Raw genomic sequence first — 22,139 nt, 5'->3', positions numbered from 1 at the left:
CTGACGCCTCCCCGTCCAGGAGGTGGGAAGTCCATGCACATCCGTCCCCCACGGCATGGTCCCGTCCCCCGTGGCCCCTGCGCTCCCTCGGGGCTGGAGACTCCCTCGGGTGGTGGGGATGCAGGCCGCCCACAGGAGTGGCCGGACTCCATCTGCCCAGACACTCCACGGGCTCCACCAGGACCTCGGCAGGTTCCGGGGACCCAGAGGGCTCAGCGGGGCTCTGCAGCCTCTTGGGGACGGGGCGTCCCAGCTCTGTCCACCTGCTCAGCCCCCGTCCCGCCCCTGCAGCGTAGCTCCACTTGGACGAGCTGTCCCGCCCCTGCCGGGGGTCGCCCTCGCTTCAGGGCCCACTGCCTGCGTTCTGGGGTCGACAGGGTCGGGGGCTTCCTCACCCGCTCCCCGCGGCCGGCCTTCCTTCCTCTGAGCCCCTCTCAGGGGGCGGCTTCCGTCCTCAGCTATAGGATCGAGCGTCTCCTTGGCTCGGGCACCATGGCAGATACCCCAGACCGGCCCGGCCAGCCGTGTGCACCCTTCCCGGGGCCTGGGGGCCGCAGCTGAGGCGGGGTCAGCAGGGCGGGTCCCCGGTGCTCCCCTCCCCTGCCTCCCCGGGGGCGCCGCCTCGCATCCCTCCTGGTTGTGGGGTTTCGGCAGCCCCTGGGTGGCCCCACCAAGATGGGGTGCATGGAAGTCAGGGGCCGAATCCCCTTGGGGCGGACGGTCCCCTTGGTGGGGGGAGCCTGTCTGCCCCCGACGCCTGCCTGCCTGCAGCCCCCCCGCGACCTCCCGGGCACTGTGCCACCGTCACTCACTCTCTTGGGGACAAGCTGAGCGTTGGCTCGGTGCAGGGGACCTGGGGCTAGTGCCAGGGGCTGCCGATGGGGGCAAGTCCTAGCTCTCCCACAGGGCTGGGGGTGGGAAGGGGGGGCGGGGGGATGAACACGTCACGGGGTAAACGTGCTCACGATGCCCAGAGGGCGCTGGGGGGTGCCGGGTCAGAGCCCTCTGGGGGGCCAAGGTCACTAGGGGGACGTCAGGGCAGCTGCAGGTCCCTGGGGGTGGGGGGCGGCCAGGGCAGGAAGCAGGACCTGTGGGCGGCCCGGACGGTGGGGTAGGGCCGGGGCAGCGGGTGTGCCCCGTGGGGTGAGTCGGGCTCAGAGGCGTGGCTTCCGCGTGAGCTCGCCGTATGTGGAATGAGGTCCGCGTGTACTTAGACCCACGGGGTCGCTCCATTTCCTTCTCCCGCGTCTGTGTGGCGGGGGTTGGCTTGCCTGGGGTCGAGCTGTGCTGCTGCGGCAGGGACTGAGGTCAGGGGCATCGTGCACAGCGTGCGGGTCTGAAGGTTCCGTGATTCCGTCCCGTCTGCCGAGCTTCCCGCACGGAGTCGGGGTGTTGACGTCCGTTTCTCCCAGTTCTGTGGCCTTATTCAGGGCTTATTTATATTTGTCTAACCTGGGGCTGGTGACTCCTCCTTTCTTGGCTTTACTGGCACATCACCGACCTGGCCCGGGGGCGGCGGGGTGTCCTTCGCACCCATGGTGCTTTGCAGAGCCGCCACCTGCGTCCCCATCACGTACAAACCGTCGCTGTGTCGGTGCTGAAGACGCTCGGAATCTGCTCTTAGCACTTGGGCGCTCACGTGCGGGACGTGGACTGTCCTCTGGGCGGGCGTCAGGCCCCCGGCCTTCCTCTCTCTGGTTGCGAGGCTCCCCCACCCCTCCCCACCCCACCCCACCCTGGACCCCCGTCCGTTCTGTTCCGGTGACGTAGAGGTCTTAGCTTCCACACGTGCGTGAGGATGCATCTCGCTTAGCATGGCGCCCTCGAGGTTCACCCCGTCCTGACGGTGGTGGGACGTCCTCGTCTCTGTGGCACACGGGGCTCCCTTGTGCGTGCGTGCACACCGCATCTCTATCCCTCTGGCCGTCGACAGACTGGTGGCTGCGATGCTGCTGCAGGGCTGCATGGAGGTTCTCGAATTGATGTTTCCGTGTCCTTAGGATCAGTACCCAGAAGTGGGCGTCCTGGACTGTACGGTCGCTCTGTTTTAATGTCTCGAGGGACCTCCACGCTGTTTGCGGAGTGGCCTTCCCACTGACAGCGCACACGGCCCCCTTTCTCCCGCCATTGCCAGCGCTGGTGACCTCGCGTCTTGGCGATGACGGCCATCCTCATGGCTGTGAGGTGATCTCTCGCCGTGGTTTCCGTTTCTCCGACACCGACGGATGCAGAGCATGTGTTCGCCTACCTGTTGGCGTCTAAATGTCTTCCCCGGAGGGAGGTCCCTCCACCGCTGTTGTGTTCTCCGAGGTGGGAGGACTGGCCTGGCTGGAGGCCGCCGCCCTTCCGCCACGGCTCAGCATGCATCATCGTTGCAAGTCTTTGACCTTTTAGGGAGCTTGAAATCAGGAAGTCTGGGAGAAATTTCCAGATTTCCTGGTGCTGGCTCAGAATGTAGGGAGCATGTGCTGGGGCCCAGCCGCAGGGGGCAGCCTGGGAGGGAACTCAGGCCTGGATGAAGCCTCCAGGGAGAGGCTGTCTGCAGTCGGCTGGAGCCGAGGCCCACGTCCTGGTTGGACCCCCACCCCCACGGAGGACTCGGGGCACTGAGCGCATCTGCAGGAGTAACTAGGTGCTCAGAACAAAGTTCAGTCGCTAGAAGTTGATCCTTCCAAACAAAATGTGTGCAGCAGTTTCTTGCTCCAGAGGGACGAGCACAGTCAGGGTGGTGGCCGTGCTGGGGCGCAGACGCCGGGGGTGTAGGTGCCGCGGGCATCCTCAGCCCTGTGCTCTCAGCCCCTGCACGTGTGGGGGAGAATCGGATCTCCACTCCAAAGCCCTGTGATCCCGTGGGATGTGGAGGTGCAGAGCCTCTAGGACTGTGAGTCCCTGATGCAGAGGCCTGTGTGCTTGTGTGTGCACATGGGTGTGCACGTGTGACTGCACCTGCGACTGCGTGCATGCATGCACCTGTGACGGCTTGTGCACGTGATTGCTTGTGAATGTGTGCACGTGACAGTGCATGTGTGACTGCATGCATGTGTGCACGTGACTGTGCATCTGTGACTGCGTGTTTGCATTCATGTGTGACGGTGTGTGTGTGCATGTGACTGTGCACATGTGACTGTGCGTGTGTGCACCTGCTTATGCACGTGTGACTGCATGTGTGCACCTGTGACGGCTTGTGCACATGTGATTGCGTGCATACGTGCACCTGTGACTGTGTACCTGTGACTGTGTGTGCACGTGTGACTGCATGTGTGTGCACCTGTGATTGCACGTGTGACTGCATGTGTGTGTGCACGTGACTGCTTGTGCACATGTGACGGTGTGCATGCATGCACGTGTGACTGTGTACCTGTGACTGTGCACGTGTGTGCACCTGTGATTGCACGTGTGACTGCTTGTATGTGTTCACATGACTGCACACATGTGTGGCTGCTTGTGCTTATACATGGTGCACATATGACTACATGTGTGTACACATCTGTGTGCACATGTGCCCGTGCCACTGCATGTATGCCTGCACATGTATGCACGCGTGGCTGTGCATGTGTGCACGTGTGACCGTATGTGGCCACCTATGAACATGTGCTCGTGTGCACTTGTGACCACACCGCGATACCGAGTCCAGTGCAGGTCTACAAGTGGATGGCAGGTTGGTGTCCGCGGGAACCGGTGATTGTCCTGCAGCTGCAGCTAGAAACCCTCCACCTGCACCTGAGCCCTAACTTCAACGCGCCTCGAACCCCAGACCTTAACCTGGTTGCCTCTTGGCATCCGCGTGCCTCAGCCTAAGACGGTTCATCATAAACAGGGTTTGGATGAAAAGGTCCAGATACGGAGCGTGGAAGCGGCACTGGGTTTGCAGCCAAGGCGTTCCCGTCTCCTCAAGCAGAGCGCTTCAGTGAACTCGGTCGGAGGCATTGGCCGACTCAGAGTTCGCTGCTTTTAGGTGTGGTGGCTTAATTAACGGTCACCTTGAAAATCGAAGAATGTGTTTTTACACAGGGTAATTACGCAGTCACTTTGAAAACGTATGTTAAGTCTTCCTCTAAGTATCGTTTATTGCCATCCCGGCGCCGGTTGACTCACACGTCGTCTAAAGCGTGACGACCCTCGTCCGTAGGTCTCTGAAGATAGTTTCAACCGAAGTATTTCCTCACCGCGTGAGCTTCAGGAACAGAGCGAGCTCCTGAGACGGGAGGAAAGCCTCCTGCCTCAGTTCTGACTTTAATCCAGGGGTGACGTGGTCGGTCCCGACGCGACAGTAGCTAGAAGGCGTCTCAGAGGTGGCCTCAGGCGCTGGGTCGGACGCAGACCCTTGGCTACAGCCATCATGTCGCATGGGGTGGCCGTAGATGGCGGGACTTCTGGGCCCCGCACGCCAGGCGCTATGCTGAGCAGCCCGACCGCCTCATCACCCCTCGCGCTCCCACGGCAGCCTCGGGGGCACGGGGTGGCATCGCCCCCAGCTCACAGAGGAGAGAGCTGAGGCTTGGCCTGGGCCGCGTGGGCCACCCACGCGCTAGGTGGGATGGGAACGCGGCTGTGTCTCCATTGCTGGACTAGATCCTTCGTGGAGATGGCGCCCGGGACCAGGCGTGCGCGTCAGACTAACAGCGTGCTTGTTAGAATGGTCGTGGGGCGCCTGGTTGGTTTGTGAGTCTTGACCCCGGGCAGGAGTTCCAGCCCATGTTGGGTGTGGACCTACCCCCCCCCCCCCCCCCGAAAGGACCTGGATGAAGTGACGTCTGGTCCTTTCCCCTGATCCGTGTGCGTGGATAACTGAAACTAAAATATATATTTTTTAAGATGGATCCTGGAATTCCGAACCTCAGAAAGTGATAAAATTAGGCGTCTTGCCGGTTCGCAGCCTGGTGATGGCGGAGGACATGTTATGGGCGGCTTCCGGAGGCCAGGTGTTCACCGTCAGCACCGAGACCCACGCTATAGAGGTGAGTCGCCTTAATGAGCGTGGCACTGCCCCACTTGCCCCCCGAGGCTGGCGGTCGGGAGCGCCTGGCCTGTAGGGGATGCAGGTGCCTGTGCCCCGCCTGCCCCGAGGAGGCTGCCCTGGCTTGTCTGCGGATGACAAGACACCCTAGATGAGTCCACTGACCGCGCGGCCACGTCCCTCGGGGTATTGCTGGTGCTTTCCTGCCAATCCCACAGACGCGCTCCTTTGAACACGTGCCCAGCGTGAACGAGGGCGTCTTCGGGGCCCGGGGTCCAGCGGCCTTCGGTCAGTGCAGGAAGGGTCGGGAGACGGCCGGCCGTGGGGGCCGCAGGGCCGCCTCGGGCTCCGCGTCCTCACCCTTCCAGACCTCCCGGGTGGAGGTGATTCTTAAAGCTTACGCAGAATCACAAACTTGGAAAGCTGGAGAACGTTCTCTTTACTTTCCGGGGGCGGATCTCCTGCCGGGACGCAGGCTTAGAAGTTGCCGTAACAAAGGGAACAATGAATTTCGTAAAGTCTTAGAACTTTCCTGTTCGTGTCCAGTGAGCGTGCGTGTGCTTGTACAGAAAGGTTTGTAAGTGACAGGTGGAGGCGTTTCGTCTGCCTGCGACCCAGAGTCATGTCCTCGCGGAGCCCCGCCGCCCGCAACCCTCTGTGCCTTGCCCTCTGAGCAAGCTCAGGTGATAGAGCTGTTTCCTGAGCTGGGGCAGTGAGTCAGAGCCCGGGTTCCCTCGACCTCCACCCGCACAGTAAAGTGGTCTCTGTGGGCTCTGAGGCTCCGTCCTGGGGACTCCGTGGAGGAGCAGCGGCGGGTCAGCGGGTAGGGCCCTGGGGCCGTTGGCAGCACATGCAGGGACACGCGCGTGAAAGCTGTTGGGACACACTTGGCCTGGTCTGTGCTCGCAGAAGGTGGGACGTCAGCCTCGCGCCCGGGAGCGCTGTAATGGGGTAGCGGGCGGCTGACCGTGGGGGAGGCCGAGGGGCGTCACCAGGTGCCTCCCCTGCACACGCGGGGCCTGCGCTTCCCGTCGGACTGACGAGCGCATCCGCACCTGGCCCTGGAAGTGCCTCTCCGCGTCCAGCCGGGCCCTGCCTCCCTAAAGCCTACGAGAGCCAGCCGCGGCCCTGCCTGAGGGCAGGTGGCAGACGAGGAGAGTTGCGGCCTTGATGCCATGAGCACGGAGTGCAGAGCCGCAGGAGGCTGGCCGGGTGAAGCGGGCATCCCGAGAAGGCGGGTGTGGTGCCTCGCCGGGGGAGGGTGTGCGCCAGGCCCAAGGTGAGGCGGGAGGTGAGGTTGGTGCAGGTGCACCCAGAGGGCACCTCACGCTCGGTACCGAGGAGCTTGGAGTAATGTCCCTGGGGTTACCCGCTCGCAGCGGCCTGCTGGAGGCGTCCATGGAGGGCCGCACGTGTCCTTTCCTGCTGGGACCCCCTCCTTGCCAAGTGCGATGCTGAGCCCCTGAGGGATCTTACCGTGTGGCGGGTGTCACAGGGCCGCGTTCCCCAGGGTCACGACCGGCCGTCCAGGGGGAGCTGCCGGAGACCACCCACGAGGAGGAGGAGTGAGGCGGCCGCACGGACACGCACCACCCGCCACGAGGTGCAGAAGGCACAGCCCCCGCAGTCCCGGGCAGTGACCCCGCGCGGAGCGCTCCTGCGGCCTTCAGGGCGCTCGTCACGGAGGCAAATTATGGGACTGGAGGACCAACAGGGAAATGAGAAGCAGCAGAAGGTGGGCGCGCCCAGCAGCAGCTCCTGGGAACGTTCTAGAAAGCTGGCTCTGGCCCCCCCCCCCACCTGCTGGTTTCATCGAGGGCTGGAAACCTGTTGGGGAGGAGACACCACGGCTGTGCTGCCTGATGCCCGGGGAGCACCGGGAGGTCCTTCCCACGCTCCCCACGGCACTGCCCTGCCTCCCCAAGGCCGTTTTCCAGGGAGCAGTGACCGCGTGGCCGTGAGCCTCTGGGGAGCGGCTGTGGCATGGGCAGCGATCTCGGCGGGCAGTGATCATGGCAGGCAGTGCCGGCCTGTCCTCGCGGGGCGAGGGGCACATGCAGGGCTGCTCATCGGGCGCCCCGTCCTCCCCTGGCCCCGCGGGTGGACACGCGGCCGTGGGCGGTTGTCCGTCCGCTTCCTGCAGGCCTCGTCTGGGGAAGCCTGTGCCCAGAAGAGAAAAACAGAACTTCTTCCCTGAGAAGCCCGACCGGAGGGTAGAGCCTCGCGTGTCCCGGTGGCAGCCGTGGGGGGTGGTCTGTGCCCACACTGACTCTGGGGCCCACGCTCCCTGCTCCCTGCGTGCACGAGGACTGTGCCACCCGCCGCTGATGGACATGCTCACTGTCAGCTCAGCTTGTGGCGTGTCACACGGGCTGCGGGTGCGGGGTTTAGCCTGGCGCCCCCCTCTGTGGGCGTAGGCATGGCGTGTCCTCGGCTCTGCACAGCCCCGAGCTCAGAGGAGGAAGCCCTCCACGTAGAGGATGTTGTGGGGCTTGGGCCGCGGACCCGGGCAGCTCCGGGGATACCCGTCTTGCAGCTGATCCTCCGGGTGTCCCCCCGCGCCCCTTCTCCACAGCTGTCAGGCAGGGCCGGCCCCTGCCCAGGGCTGGCCTACCCCTGCCCGGGGCTGGCCCCTCTCATGGGGCCTCAGAGCCGCTCGCCAGGGTGAGACACGGGGCAGAGTCAGCCGGAAGCTCTGGAAGGAAAGGCCTGGTCCCACAGGGAGTAGCAGGAGCCTTCAGGACTTGGCCGGGGTGGGCGGGGACCCAGAGACCTGTGGGCGGCCAGGGAGCGCTCGGGGCAGTGGGGACGGGCACAGCGGGCTTCGGGGAACCCAAGTCCCCAGGGCCCTGCTGGCCTCCTGCCTGTGGAGCTTCACCTTCCCGGACCTTCCCCCGCGCGCCCAGAGGCCCTCCCTCGCCTTCCTGCTCTGGCCAGCCTGCCAGGCCCACAGGCCTTCCAGTGGGCTCTTTGGGGCTGCGTGTGCGCCCACACGGGTCCGACAGATGCCGTCAGGCTCCGGGAAGCACTTGCACCTGCTGGGGAGCCATAACGGGCGGGCTGACTGCTCGTGTGTCTGTGGTTTCCATGTGCAGCGCCCTTACTGTGGCTCCCTGGGTCGCGGCGAGCCCCTCTGGGGTGCCCGCTGGACGCCCGTGGCCGGTTCAGCCGTGTGACCCGGCAGCTGAGTTGCGGCTCGGGGCCGGGGGCAGCTGCTCCAATGCCGGGTCAAGGCTCCGGTGCCCCCAGACCCCATTGACTGTGTCCCTTGACCTCCGCAGAGCCAGCTGGAGGCCCACCAGGAGGAAGGCATGGTTGTGTCTCACATGGTCATCGCTGGCGTGGGGATCTGGCTCGCCTTCACCTCTGGGTCCACGCTTCGCCTCTTCCACACCGAGACGCTCAAGCATCTTCAGGACATCAACGTAGCCACCCCCGTCCACCACATGCTCCCAGGTGATCAGACCCGGACGGGGAGGGTCCCGGGGAGGAGAGGGCGCGGGGGTGGGGGGGCACAGAGCACAGGCGCAGCCCCCTCGGGGTGAGGGCACGGAAGTGCATTGTGCGTTAGCTCAGGCCCGGGTAAGGCCCCGTTCTTAGAGTCAGAAGCCCTTGACCATGGACGTTTTGTTGGACCCTGGCTCACGGGTGCCAACATGTCCCGGTGGACGCCCCAGAGACTCAGATCCCAGACAGGCAGATGCAACAAGCAAGAGGGTTTATTGGACGTTTGCGCAAATGGGCTCTCCGCCTCAGAGGTGGCAGAGCAGAGCGCCGATTAGCAATTACAGGCATCTTTTAAAGGCAAAAAACCGCGGGAGTAGCATAGCATTCGGGTTATGACATGATTGATTTCTTTGAAGGTCAACACGACCATGTTCAGGGACTTTCCCAGTCAGGGCGAGGGGGGATAGTTTTTTTATCTCGGAAAAACAGAATGTTTTTGTTGCTTGAATTCATGGGAGGCGCCTGGATGAGCTGCCTCAGGGTTAGGCCTGGTCCCACTCACGGGGGGCGGGGGTGTGGGGTTTCTTCAGTTTCTCGTACTTAAAGCTGATGAGACCGGGCCCTGGGAGCGGGGCCTCGAGCTGAAGAGCAGAGAGAAGGAAGTGCAGCGGGGCAGAGCGGGCTCCCGGAAGCCAGAGGGGCAGCCTCGCGGCCGAGCCCACCAGGCCCAGAGCAGGAAGGAGGCCCCGGCAGGGGGGGGAAGACGAGCAGAGAAGTGGGACTGCGGGAGTGGCAGGTGGCTGCTGCATGTGCGGGTAGCTCGTGTGCATGCATGTAGCTGCCGTGTTGCTTGTAGCTGGTGTGTGCGTAGCTGGCGTGTATGCATGAGCTAGTGCGGGTGGACGCATGTGAATGTGCGTGGCTGTCGCATGTGAGCACATGCTGGTGTGCACCTATGCGCGCATGTGGCACGTGTGCCGCATATGTATAAGCATGTGGTTACCTTGTGCGTAAGTGGGCAGCCAGTGGGTATCAGCAAGCGCCCGGTATTTACAAGTGTGTTGGTGACGTGTATATGCGCGTAGGTAGCGTGCGGTCCTGCGGCCGGTACCTCATGTAGCTGGTGCATGTGACCTTGTAGTTCGAATGTACTCATGTGTCCAGTGTGCATAAGTGTGTAGTTAGCACACGTACATCATGTGTAAGCATGTGGCTGCGGCATGTGTGTGGCACGTGGCTGGTGTGTGCGTGCACAGAGGGGTACGTGTGAGCATGTCACGGATGCATGTGGGCACACGGCTGGACGCGTGTAAGCAGGTGGCTGCTATGCAGGAGCTGAGGGGCAGAGGGGGGAAGAGGCCAGCAAGGTTGTGGCCGAGAGTGTGCAAGGAGCAGCCTGCAGGGGACAGAAGGAGGGGCCGTGGGGACCTGCCTGTGTCGGGAGGGACCCGCTCTGGCCCAGAGAAGCAGTGGCCTGGGGCACAACCGATTACGGGGAAGGAGGGCCGGGAAGTCTGAGCCTCAGGGCCTGGGTTGTGGGGCCACAAAAGCCCCGTACGTTGCACGTGGTGCTGTGGAGCAGAGCGGCCCCGTAGGAAGTTGGGAGGAGCGTGTGGCATGTGGCCGAGGAGTCAGGAAAGGGGTGTAGTCGGGGAGATCATCACCTGGTGGGCAGCGAGGGACGGGGATGGAGCAGAGGGTGACCGGTCAGAATCAGGCCCCACCCTGAGGAGGTGAGAGGAGGCTGCAGAGTTAGAGGGAGCCCTGCAGTGCGTGGATATCCACGGGGTTGGGATGGGGTGGGGGTGGGGGCCAGGTGGGGGATGGCCAGGGGAGGGGGGCCAGGTCGGGGGGCTAGGCAGGGGGGGCCCAGGGGAGGAGGGGCAGGTGGCCTGAGAACCAAGCACGTGGCCTGAGAGCGGGTGCGTGCCTGTGTGAACATGTGTGTATGCACCTGCAGGGTGCAGCTGTGTGCATGGGGCTGTGTGGGCGTGTGAGAGCGTGTGCACATGCGTGTGCGTGTGCGCATGTGAGGTGTGACTGTGCAGATGAGAGCGCCTGGGTTTAGCGTGGGGCGTGTGTGCCCGTGTGAGGGAGGAGCTTTGCAGCAGAGATTGAGTCTGGACTTCGGCTTGGCGGAGCCCGTAGCCCACGGCAGAGCCGTGCTAGGCGCCTGGTCAGGTTGCCTCGTAATCGACCGCACGTGTTCGGCAGCGTCTGCGTCCTGTAAACGCGTGAGCGTGGAGAAAACCTCTTAGAATGGTCGGGGCCCCTGCCCCGCAGGTGGTGGAGTGAGTGGTCAGAGTCTCACACGTGCAACGCGAGTTCTGTTCCGACCGGGTAGCCTGTGTGTACCCGTGTGCGTTTAAAAGTGGCGAGAGTAATGGTGTCAGCGGGAGGTCTTGCGCTGGTGTTGGTGTCCATTGGTTGGTGCTTGTTGGGCAGCTGGTGGCTGGTTGCTGGCAGGTCGGTGGCTGGTGGCTGGAACATGGTGAAGGTGCCGTGGCTTAGGCAGAAGGCGCTAGAGGAATAGTCACCGTGGATGCAGGAGAAGCAGGGTGGTTTGGGGTCGGGTCTAGAGAGCCTGGATGAGGGGAGGACCGTGGAGTTGGGGACGGGGGAGGGGGGGACCTGGCAGCGGGAAACAGGCCGACGTTGGGGCTGGGTGAGGCCGAGAGCTGTTCCTCTGCTGTTTGACACACAAACCGCTGCAGGCGTGCGGCTCACGTGAAGGCGCACACTCTCCACCTCGTGGCCGTGTGTGCACGCATGTGCGTGTGGCGAGGAGACAGTGCAGGCGTGACTCTGACAAGCGTTTCCTTGGAGAACGCAGGTGCTTCTGTGCTGTGAGGAGACCCGGTTGTGTAAGGTCTGGGTTGGCAGCCAAGTGGCCCACGGCCGCCCTGGGCCTGTGAGCACACGGGAGCTGCGCTGGGGCTCCGACGGCCTTTCTCTTGCACACGTGTTGGTAGGGCGGGTGCTGGTGCCGGGCTCTGCCGTCACGGAGAGCATGACACCGGGCCCATCCTGGGGGCAGTGCTGGGAGCCCCGACCCGCTGTCACCTCACGCTCGCTCCCCGAGGTCGCGGCGGGTTGTGGCGGGTCCGGACCCCCAGAGGCCAGCACCCCCAGGGCCGCCGTCCACCCAGCCCTGCCCCCTCGTCCACACCACTCTCCTTTTCTCACGCCCTCTTCGTGGTGGTTTCAGCCTCCAGCCCACGGCTCCCGTGTTTGTGCAGCCGCGTGGCTCTGCGAGTGCTGGTCACGGCCACGTGGGCCCTGGCGGGGCCTAGCGGGTGTGCAGCGAGCTCCCCGAGTGCGGCCTCCCGGTCACAGCGCCACCCCCACTGCCTGGTGCCCCTGCCTGGTCTTCACGGCAGTCTCTCTCCGAGGCCGACGCGCCTGTCGCTGACCCCGTCCCCCCGAATCCCTCGCCTCCGTGCTCCAGTGCATGGGGGTGTTTTACGCTGGACCTGCGTCTCCTGCTCCCATTGGAGGTCATCGCCCCCGCAGCTGAGCGGCCTGGGGGGAGGGTGGGTGTACAAGTGGGATTTAGCTCTGCTCAGGGCCGGGTGGCGTCTGTCACGCCTCCCACGGCAGCCACTGGACTCGACCCTCTGGAGGGCAGGACGCGGAACTGGTCTGATTTCTGTGGCACTTTGTGATTCAAGAGCGGGACGGCCGAGCAGCCGCGCCTCCCCTTCCGTCGTAGCAGCTGTCTCAGCCTCGGGCCGGGTCCCCAGCGATGGGCCCTGGTGCGCCCCACTTTCCCCCAGAAGTCATGGTGCGTGTCTCTCACGTGCGGTGGCGCCCGGGGGTTGGGGGGTGCTGGGCTGTCGCTCACGGGCACTGCTGGTGGGGACGGCCCAGCAGCTCACCCGGACACCGCGTCCTGCACGTGTCGCGGCACCAGCCTCCCCGAGGGCCATGTCCTGTGTGTAGTGGGCACGGGAGGCAGCCTCTTGTGCTGTCGCTGGCCGGCGAGATTCCGGAGCCTTCTGAAGGTGAAGCCTCTCCAGGCAGGAGGAGCAGACGTCAGGGGTGAAATCGAGGCTCTGACTCAGGCCCTTCCCCAAAGTCGCTCCGTGGAGTTGGTGCCGCTGCTGGGGCCTGAGCCGCGGCTCCAGGACGTCGGTGCAGCGCCTCCTGCTCACAGTTCAGTGCTGCGGACCCTCGCGCCCACGCTCCTCGGCACAGGCCGCGTCCCACTTCACGCCGTCTGGCAGGCGACGGGGAGCTGCTGGTCAGGAGCACGTGGACCCCGTGGAGCAGGCTCCAGGTTAGAAGGCGCAGGGTTCCCCGCAAAGACGTCGGACGGACCTGCTGCCTGTGGGTCGCGAGCAGTGGCAGCTGTTTCCCCTGTGACGTGGGCTTTCCTGCTTTGTCCGGAAGGTCCAAGGGAGAATATTTTGGCGGAAAAGTTGTTAGAGGTCGTGGTAAGCGAGCCCCTCTGTGTCCCCACCGCGTGGGCGCCTTGCCTCCCAGGAGGGACCTCGCCGCATAGAAAGGCCAAATGAGGTTTTTTTTAAAAAAAAAAAAAATCAGTGTAACTTTAGAAAGGATGTGCGTGGACCACATCAAGAGGAAGTTGAGCAAATTGGAGCAGAGTCGGGACCAGCTGTGAATTGGGAGCAAAGCCGAGGGAGGGGCCTGGCGTCATCCTGGCTCGGGCCAGCCTGGGCCCACCAGCAGCAGCCCTGCCGGGTGCCGACCACGCTCTGAGGCTCGGGCCCCGTCCGTCGCCCGTCGGGGTGTCCAGCACGAGCACGGAGGTGAACCTCCCAGCAGCTCCCGTCCCACTCGTAGTCGGGGTGGGAGTTGGTTTCATCCGCTTCAGAAACTGCCTGCGCACGTGTCCCTGTAGCTTTACACGTATTTGACCCCGAACAGAATCGCATGCAGCGCCTGCCCGGCTCCAAACCCAGTCCCCCGAACAGGCTTCTGGGGAACAGAAACCCCGTTAGCTTTCAACCAGCACGTGAATCTACACTGACAGACAAAACTGAATCTTTTTGTTGTTGTAGGTTTAGTTTGGGGTTTTGGAGGGTTTCTGGGTGTTTTTGTTTGTTTGTTTGTTTGTTTTTTGCCATCGCAAGGGAAGTCGTAAGAGCGGCCGTGTCGCTCTCCCTGTGGCCTCGGTGTTGGCCCGTCTGCATGTGTTTTCAGCAAGGTGAGCTGCAGGTGGGCCGCAGACGCGCAGAGTAGCCGTCAGGCCTGCGGGGAGGAGAGCACACTGACCCTCGGGGCCGCGGGCAGGCTGGACCGTTCTTGCGTGTGCCCGACCTGAGAGCCCGCAGGGAAGTCTGGGAGCCCCTGAGCATCCTGGAGGTGGGGATCCCACCCGGGAGCCCCCCGCGGGGCGGCACTGCGGGGCCTTGGCCGTCAGACCAAAGCGCAGGAGCAGCCAGAGCTGGGAAGGCCTTTCCGGCTGCCCTGTGTCCTGTGAGCGTTGCCCAGGCCGCTGCCCGCACCGAGCCCGGGGCCGCAGGAAGCCACTTGCTGGGGCACGGGGTGCAGGGTGCAGGGGCTGCTCTCCCAGAGGGCGTGGCCACCACCGGGGTGCCCAGGATGGAAGCGGCGCCCGGCCCTCCTCTCTCCCTGCTGCGGTCATGGGCACAGCGCGTGGTTGAGGCCCGGGGGCCCGGCGTGCGCCCCGTCTGCAGGCGGTGGCATTTCCAGGCCGGGCGCCCAGTGCCTGCCCCTGTGCAGCGCCACTGCCGAGACCAGAGCCCACTCCCCTCCCCTTTCTCCCCAGGGCACCAGCGCCTGTCCGTGACCAGCCTGCTCGTCTGCCACGGCTTGCTGATGGTGGGCACCAGCGTGGGCATCGTGGTGGCCTTGCCCGTGCCCCGGCTGCAGGGCATCCCCAAAGTGACTGGTGAGTGGTCGCGGCTGCGCGCCCTGTGCCTCCCGGCCCCGGCCCGCCCTCCGGCCTCCGGAAGCCCCGCGGTCTCCGTCGCGCTTTCATGTCCCGGGAGCTGCTTTAAGCAAATAACGGCGTCAGTTATTTGGGCTTTTTTCCCTTTTCGCATACTCTGTAGCCTGTGTCTGTTCATTTGCATCCACAGTTCTTTCTTTTATTTTTCTGCTTCTTGGGGCCCGGGGAGAATTTTACCCCAGGAACATGTTTTCATGTCACCTGAGTTGCCACGTATTACCCTCCGTCATTTACATATGGTCTTGCTCAATGGCATGGATGCTTTTTATGCTTCACACCGCAAAGAGGGAAGCTCAGCGTCCAAACAAGCTGCGGTGCCCTTTTTCTGCAATGTTGGTAGGAGTTCAAACGGGCGCAGTCTCTTCGGGACACAACTTGGCATTTTGGATCCTAAGCCTGAAAATGCTCTTGTGTCTGGATTCAGGATTTTTCGGTTGAGAAATCTGCCCGGCGAAGCAGCCAAGTCCATGAACAAAGCAAGATGCAAATAGAGATACTTGGCACGGCTTCAGTTTTCCGTAGCACAAAATAGGACACGACTTCAAAATCAGGGGTGAAGAGATGTGTAAGAAAAGGCTGTAGTGGGTTTTAGAACATAACGAGCCGGTGCAGGTGATGTTTGAGTGATCACAGAGCAGTGTCAAGTCTATAAGGAAAACTAGGATCTCAAATTTTTTTTTTTTTAAGATTTTATTTATTCATGAGAGATCCACAGAGAGAGGCAAGAGACACAGGCAGAGGGAGAAGCAGGCTCCCTGCAGGGAGCCGGATGTGGGACTTGATCCCAGGACCCTGGGGTCACGCCCTGGGCCGAAGGCAGGTGCTCAACCGCCGAGCCACCCGGGCTGCCCAGGATCTTAAATTTTATATTGATTACATGGTATCAGCCACATGGGAAAAAAAACTCAGAGAAAAAAATTTATGGGAAACTCACCAGGATGTTCATGAGGTTCTGTTTCCGCAGTTTCTTCCTAAAGACAACTCTAGGACATTTCATGGGACTCCTGTTGTGAACAGGTCTGTGCTTCACAGAAATGACCAACCTGTAGGGCTAAGGATCCCAGTTTTGTTCATTCGTCTCCTGTTTTCTGTTTTTCTTATGATCTATATTTTGCACACACACAACATTGCGTGGAATGGATGTGCGCAGGCTCCGTGGTGGTGAAGGGGTCACGCCCACCTGCAACTGGTGAGGGATTGGGGTGTCACCCCGACCCAAGGTGCCCCTTCCCCCCACGACCGTGCTTAACTCTCCTCTGCGGCTCACGCATGCCCTCGTCATCATGTGTCTTACCTGCATGTTTACGAGCTGTTTGCAGCTCTTCATGTTGCATGAAATGTCTCTGCTCCAACCGGCCTAACGGCGTGTGAGGTGCACGTCAGGTGTGGAGCCGGGTGTGTAGGTACGCACGTGCTCTCCTTCCCTAAGTGGCAGGGAGAGGTGTCCCCGGGTTGTCAGGTCGGTGACACCTCCTGCACTGGTGTCCAAGCCTTCCCACCCCCGGGGTTCCCACCGGCACCTGCTGTTTGCAGCCATGCCCAGGGGAACAGCAGCTCGCCCTGCACCCTGGCTAAAGAATCCTGTAATTTGATCTGCTTTGGACAAGGTGGGATGAAGGGGAGGGCTCAGGCCCGTGTCAGCCCTAAAGCATCTGGTTAGAAGGGCACATGCTTCCCATGTCCCTGTTGCCTCACCCTGTTGTCCCTGAAGCAGTTGAAAGCCTGGACACTGTGCTCTCCCAACAACATGGAGCCAGGGCACTCGGGGAGGGGGAGTAATGGATGTTTCAAAAGAGACCTCTGGGTGGTTTCTGACATGTGCTCTTCAGGTTAGGTAAGGATTTTAAGATTAACTTCACATCGCTCTTAAATCCCCCCTAGATAGCTGGAGGGATGGATAGATGGATAGATGGATGGATGGATAGATGGATGGATGGATAGATGGATGGGTGGGTGGACGGATAGATGGATGAGTGGATAGATGGATGGGTGGATGGACGGATAGATGGATGGGTGGATGGACAGATGGATGGGTGGATGGATGGATGGATGGATGGGTGGATGTGTGGATGGATGGATGGGTGGATGGGTGGATAGATGGATGGGTGGATGGGTGGATGGATGGATGTGTGGATGGATGGATGGGTGGATGGATGGATGTGTGGATGGATGGATGGGTAGATGGATGGGTGGGTGGATGGATGGGTGGATGGGTGGGTGGATGGATGGGTGGATGGATGGATGGATGGATGGGTGGGTGGATGGATGGATGGATGGGTGGATGGACGGATGGATGGATGGGTGGATGGACAGATGGATGGGTGGATGGATGGATGGATGGGTGGATGTGTGGATGGATGGATGGGTGGATGGGTGGATAGATGGATGGGTGGATGGGTGGATGGATGGATGTGTGGATGGATGGATGGGTGGATGGGTGGATGGATGGATGTGTGGATGGATGGATGGGTAGATGGATGGGTGGGTGGATGGATGGGTGGATGGGTGGGTGGATGGATGGATGGGTGGGTGGATGGATGGATGGGTGGGTGGATGGATGGATGGGTGGATGGATGGGTGGATGGATGGATGGATGGGTGGATGTGTGGATGGATGGATGGGTGGATGGATGGATGGGTGAGTGGATGGATGGATGGATAGATGGATGGGTGGATGGATGGGTGGGTGGATGGATGGGTGGGTGGATGGATGGATGGATAGATGGATGGATAGATGGATGGATGGGTAGGTGGGTGGGTAGATGGATGGGTGGATGGATGGATAGATGGGTGGATGGATGGATGGATGGGTGGGTGGGTGGATAGATGGATGGATCGATGTGTGGGTGGATGGATGGGTGGGTGGGTGGATGGGTGGATGGATGGATGGGTGGGTGGGTGGATGGGTGGATGGGTGGATGGACGGGTGGATGGATGGATGGTAGGTAGATAGATGATAGTCAATGATAGATGACAGATGATAAATGATAAAAGGTAGATGGATGGATGGATGGATGAGTGATTGATCAATCCTCAGGTGAATTAAAACCATGGAGGGAGCTCATTCTAAGCCATGGAACCCTCTGGTACTGAGACATGGCAGGAAGCTACTGGCCCTTTAGACCTCTTGTGTCTAAAACCAACCCATTTCCAGCATTTAATTTTTCGGTCAAGACTAGGTCCCTGTCTGCAGGGAGTGGGCAGGGAGGCCCCTTATGGGGCGCAGGGCAGCGGTGCTCTGCGGGGCCCATGTGGACATCAGGATCTTAGACCCTCTCTGTGGATGCTTCCGTGGATCCGCTGCAAGTCCATGAGAGTGCGCAGCGGGCGGCTCTCCCCACTTGACGCTGTGCCTGGTATCAGAGTTCCATGGGGGTTGGGGTGGCTTGGACGAGAGAGGGGTGCCTGTTGATTTCTCTGTGATTCCGTCTGTTGCATGCGGCCATTGCCGACTGATCCCCACTCAGGAAGAGGCATGGTCTCCTACCACGCACACAATGGGCCCGTCAAGTTCCTGGTCATGGCCACCGCCGCCCTCAAGACGGACAAGGACAAGCCCACGGACAGCCCGCCAGCCTGCGCGGACCCCCAGGAGGAAGAGCAGAAGGACGTGCCCCCTGGCGAGGGCCTGAGTCAGGGCAGCCCGGACGCTGTCTGGCTGGGCGCCTCGCTGGGTGCCGGGACGCACAGGAGCGAGGTCTCGTCGTCGTCCGGGTCCCTGACGCCGTCGCAGGGCTCGGGCTCCCTGGAGCCCAGGTCAGAGGAGAGCGTCGTCTACGATCTCCTGCGGCTGCCCAGTGTCCTGCCGGGCAGAGGGCGGCGGGCCAGGAGGGCGAAGGCCAGCTCGGTGCTGGTGGTGTGCGGGGGCCAGGGCCACCGCAGGGTGAGCCGGAGGTCCCGGCAGCAGCGGCCCGAGGAGCTGGCCGCCTCCGTCATGGTGTGGCAGGTGCCGCTGCTGACCGCGTGAGTCCAGGCAAAGCCGTCGGGCCGCCTGGCGTCCTGGTACCTGTGGGCTTGCGGAGAGTCCGGCGCACTCGGTAGCACGGAGATGCCTTGACCGTTCTTAGGACGTCTCCCTCGGCTCAGAGCTGCCGTCTTTACTTCTCCCGCGTGTCTTCAGATTCCCGAGTAGAGCTCGTGGCGGCGAAGGGGGCCAGTCCGCCCACGGCGGGCTCCGCTTTCTGTGGTGAGCTGGGATGTCCGACGTGCGGGGTGTGCTGTGTGTATATTTTAACAAAGTAGTTTTTTATATATTTTTTTCTATTAAAAATTAACAGTTAATGTTTTAGGGAACCAAACGATCTGTAACGTTTCACAAATAACGTTTGCTTCGAACCAAAATGCTCACCCCTTCACCTGCGTGTAGACTCCAGCATCCACGCCACAATCCTTCCTCCTCATGTCAAGTGTGTGGGTGCCCGTGCTGGAAAGCCCACGTCCCCCGCGTGCGCCGGGCGGCCCCTCCGTGGTGCTCACCGGGGCTGCGGGCGGCTGGCCGTGGGTCTCAGGCCGCACAGCTGCCTGCGCGCTGGGTGTTCCAAAGGTGCCCCGGGGCCCGCGGGCATCTTGGGGTGTGCGGTGAGCGTGAGTCCCCGATGCTCCACGTGGTTTTGTACTTACCGAGTGGTTTACAAACGTTAATGCGGGCGTCACCGGAAGTAAACTCCTCAGCACTTTACAGATAAGAATGCTAACTTTATGACTTGGCCAAATATTCTCCAAGGTGCACATGTACCCCCACGTGAAAGTAGTATCTCCTGAAGCTTTCTTAAATTGTTAGCTGCTACCTTAAGTCATAAATAAAGTTTTTATTTAAAAATACAGTACCCGGATTGCCTTTTTTTTTTTGCTGCCCACAAAACACGAAGGAGGGCCTTAGGTTCTGGTGAGTTCGGGGCTGGTCCGCTGCCCCCCACCCCCACCTGCTGGCTAGGGAGGTGTGAATCCTGGAGACCGTCCGAGTACGTGGAAAAGCACGCGTGATTGGAGGTAGGTGCTGAGAAACTGAGACTCACGTACTTGGCAGTTTGAACTATGAGTGACGTCCTGAGTTGAATGAATTTAACGTCAGATATGAAGAGAAGTGCCTGTTGTAGACCAAACCTCCTGATTTTTGTGCCGAGTAAACAGTGGCGTTTCTTGGCCTTTTCGTGGGCCAAATAAAACAGAAGTGCCCTGATGTGTGTTCTATTTAAACCTTGATACTCAGAGATTTTTGGTCTTGATCGATATCTCCAAAAACTCAAAAATAGCAAGTTTTCTTGTGTCAATAAAAAAAAAGTAACGGTTGAGGTTTGCATGTGTAATGCTGATGTATTTAGGAAAACCTCCCGCGATGCCACATATCATACTCACGTGCCCGAAGCCTTGCAGGGCCTGTTGGGCCCCTTTGGGGCCGTAATTGTCTCCTGTCCCCACCGCCCAGGAGCCCTGTGCACCGCCTGCTGCGCCCTGAGAGCTGGTGAGCGCACAGTGCCTGGGACTCGCCGGCCTGCCTTGGGGGACGCTGCGGCCCCTCCGGCCCCTCCGGCCCCTCACACGCCCTGGGGCAGCAGCCACCACCGCTCCGGGGCCCAGGAGGCCTGAGCTGGGGTCCATGTGCCTCCGCGTGGGGTTGGCCCCTGGCACCCCAGTGGCATTCTGGGACCTGCGGTGTCGACCCACAGATGCAGGTGAGTGTGGACCAGAGCTGTGCATGGGAAGTGTGCCCCAGGGGAGACCACAGATGCCAGCCCAAGTGATGCCAGGGGTGCCCTCCCGACTCCTGGGGCCTCCAGCCACTTGTTCTGATCAGCCACCCCCCCCTGCCCCCCACGGCCCCCCCACCTCCTAGAGCCCCCAGCCTCCCTCGGGCCCTCCCCGTCCCTTGGGGTCCTGCTCCCCACGTGCTCCCAGCCCCCCTCGGGCCCCCGCCTCCCTCGTGCCCACTGCTCCCCTCAGCCCCCCCCATCCCTTTGGGTCCCACTCCCCACATGCTGTCAGCCCCCCTTGGGCCCCCTGCTCCCCTCGGGCCCCTGCCCCCCTGGCCTAGGGCCCAAGCTGATGAGGGACCCGCTCCAGCAGCTGTCCAGGGGTGCTGGCTCAGCTCTGAAGCTCGGCAGATAAGGGGCTGCTGAGGAAAGTTGGGGCGAGAAGCCGGGTGAGCGGACAAACTGCCTTGCCCCTGGCCTGTGCCCTCTGGGAGCCCGCAAGGCCTCCCCACCCCAGGCCTGCGCTGCCCTCCATCGCACCTGCCTGTGAACGAGACATTGGCCCAGCAGGAGCCTCCCCGAACCTATCTATGGGGAGTGGGGCCCCCCCTGGGCCGACTTGGCACAGAGAGGGGTGATCGGAAGTGAGAGGAGCCCTGGTGGAGTCAGGGAGCAGCTGGGCCACATGCACACTGAGAGGACCGTGAGCCTGGAGAACTGTGGGGTCCTGGGGAGTCTGCAGACCTCGTCCTGATGGTCCCTCAGCGGGACTCCTCCAGGAGCTTGCCCTGGGCCCTGACACTAGGTCCCCAGTGAGGTGGGGGGCTGCCCTGGAGGCCCACAGGCACGCAGTGGGGGGCGCCCTGACAGGGCTCTGCTCTGCTGGGGCGCTCTCTGCACCACCTCCCACTCTGTCCTGGCTGGGGACACCCCACCTCCTCCTGTCTCTGCCCCCTGACCTCCAGGTCAGGGCTGGCTGGACCAGGTCCCCCTCCCTCTCTGAGCTGACAGGTGTTGCAGAGCCCCCCCACCCCCACCCCCACCCCCTCCCCAGGACCTAGTTCTGACTTGATGCACTTGGACTCCTGCAGGGCCTCCTGGGTCCGGGCACAGTCCTTTCTGCAGTCTGAGCCTCTGGGAGGCATTTTCCTGAGCTCACGGTTTCCTCTGCAGCCCTGCTTCGGGCGGGGTGGGGCGGGGGGTCGGGGTTCCGCAGGGAGGCAATGTCCCAAAGCCCAGGCGAGGCCCCCAGGCCCCTCCACCGGCAGAGGGTCCTTTCAGGCCCTTTGGGGACTCGGGGCCTCTTCTGGTTCAGGGCACCCAGTCCTGTGGGTTTGCTGGGCGGGGGTGGGGGTCCTCCTGGTGCTTGGCTGCAGCACAGCCCGTGGTCAGCGGTCAGGTCGGCCGAGCCTTCCCTGCGCCGGGGGCAGTCATATGCTGGGCTGTTTCTGACAAGCGGCAGAAAAGTGGGATTCCGGCAAATGGAGTCCTCTTTTTTATTATTATTATTATTATTATATTTATTATTTTATATTTATTCTATTATCATTACATTTATTATATTATTATTTATTATTTTTTATCGGAGTTCCATTTGCCAACATACAGCATAACACCCAGTGCCCATCCCAGGTGTCGCCCTCAGTGCCTCTTATTTGATTTTCTGAATCGTGCCCTCAAGCATCCCGTGTCCATCAGCATTTTCTAAATTCAATTGGATAAGCGTGTCCTAGATCCTGAGGGAAGTGGGATGATTTCTAGCCAGTTTTCTGACCCGTAAAAGGGACATGGAAGAACTTGCAGATTTTTGGCAACTTTTGGATTTTATGTGCACGAAAGTGCTTCATAAAATTGGATATTTTTATGGATAAAGGGCTCGGGAGTATGGGCATCGCTAGTGACCTACGACTCCGTTACCCGGGACACTGGGCTGTCTGAGGGAGGACAGTGCAGGCTGCCGTCCTGGCCCCGAGCTGCGATGGCCCAGCGGGTGTCTGGACCCTTCGGCCTCCTCCCTCCGCTGACAGTGGAACGTCACCGCCCTCCCCGCCCGTGTGGGCTGACTCAGGGCAGAGGCGCTCCCGCACGGCACCCCGCACCCCGCACCC

General features: G+C 61.7%; 1 protein-coding gene across 30 annotated transcripts in view; it reads left to right on the top strand.

Annotated features, from left to right (window-relative positions):
* Window positions 1-19,164, top strand: part of ARHGEF10 (Rho guanine nucleotide exchange factor 10) — a 90,174-nt gene extending 71,010 nt beyond the window's left edge. For 15 of the 30 annotated variants that reach the window (XM_072763943.1, XM_072763938.1, XM_072763935.1 and 12 more), the window contains 4 exons: window positions 4,816-4,958; window positions 8,239-8,413; window positions 14,160-14,282; window positions 17,809-19,164. In XM_072763943.1, the coding sequence (XP_072620044.1) occupies window positions 4,816-4,958; window positions 8,239-8,413; window positions 14,160-14,282; window positions 17,809-18,308 (941 nt within the window). In that variant the 3' untranslated portion in view covers window positions 18,309-19,164. Of the gene's footprint in view, window positions 1-4,815; window positions 4,959-6,452; window positions 6,693-8,238; window positions 8,414-14,159; window positions 14,283-17,808 lie in introns of all 30 variants that reach the window. The other 15 variants (XM_072763927.1, XM_072763924.1, XM_072763922.1 and 12 more) reach the window with 2 other exon arrangements.
* The last annotated feature ends 2,975 nt before the right edge of the window (window positions 19,165-22,139 follow it).

Source organism: Vulpes vulpes, chromosome 7 (genome assembly GCF_048418805.1).
Source record: "Vulpes vulpes isolate BD-2025 chromosome 7, VulVul3, whole genome shotgun sequence".
NCBI classification, from domain to species: domain Eukaryota; kingdom Metazoa; phylum Chordata; class Mammalia; order Carnivora; family Canidae; genus Vulpes; species Vulpes vulpes.
The sequence above is the reverse complement of the archived record's forward strand: the minus strand, read 5'-3'. Positions and strand labels throughout refer to the sequence as shown.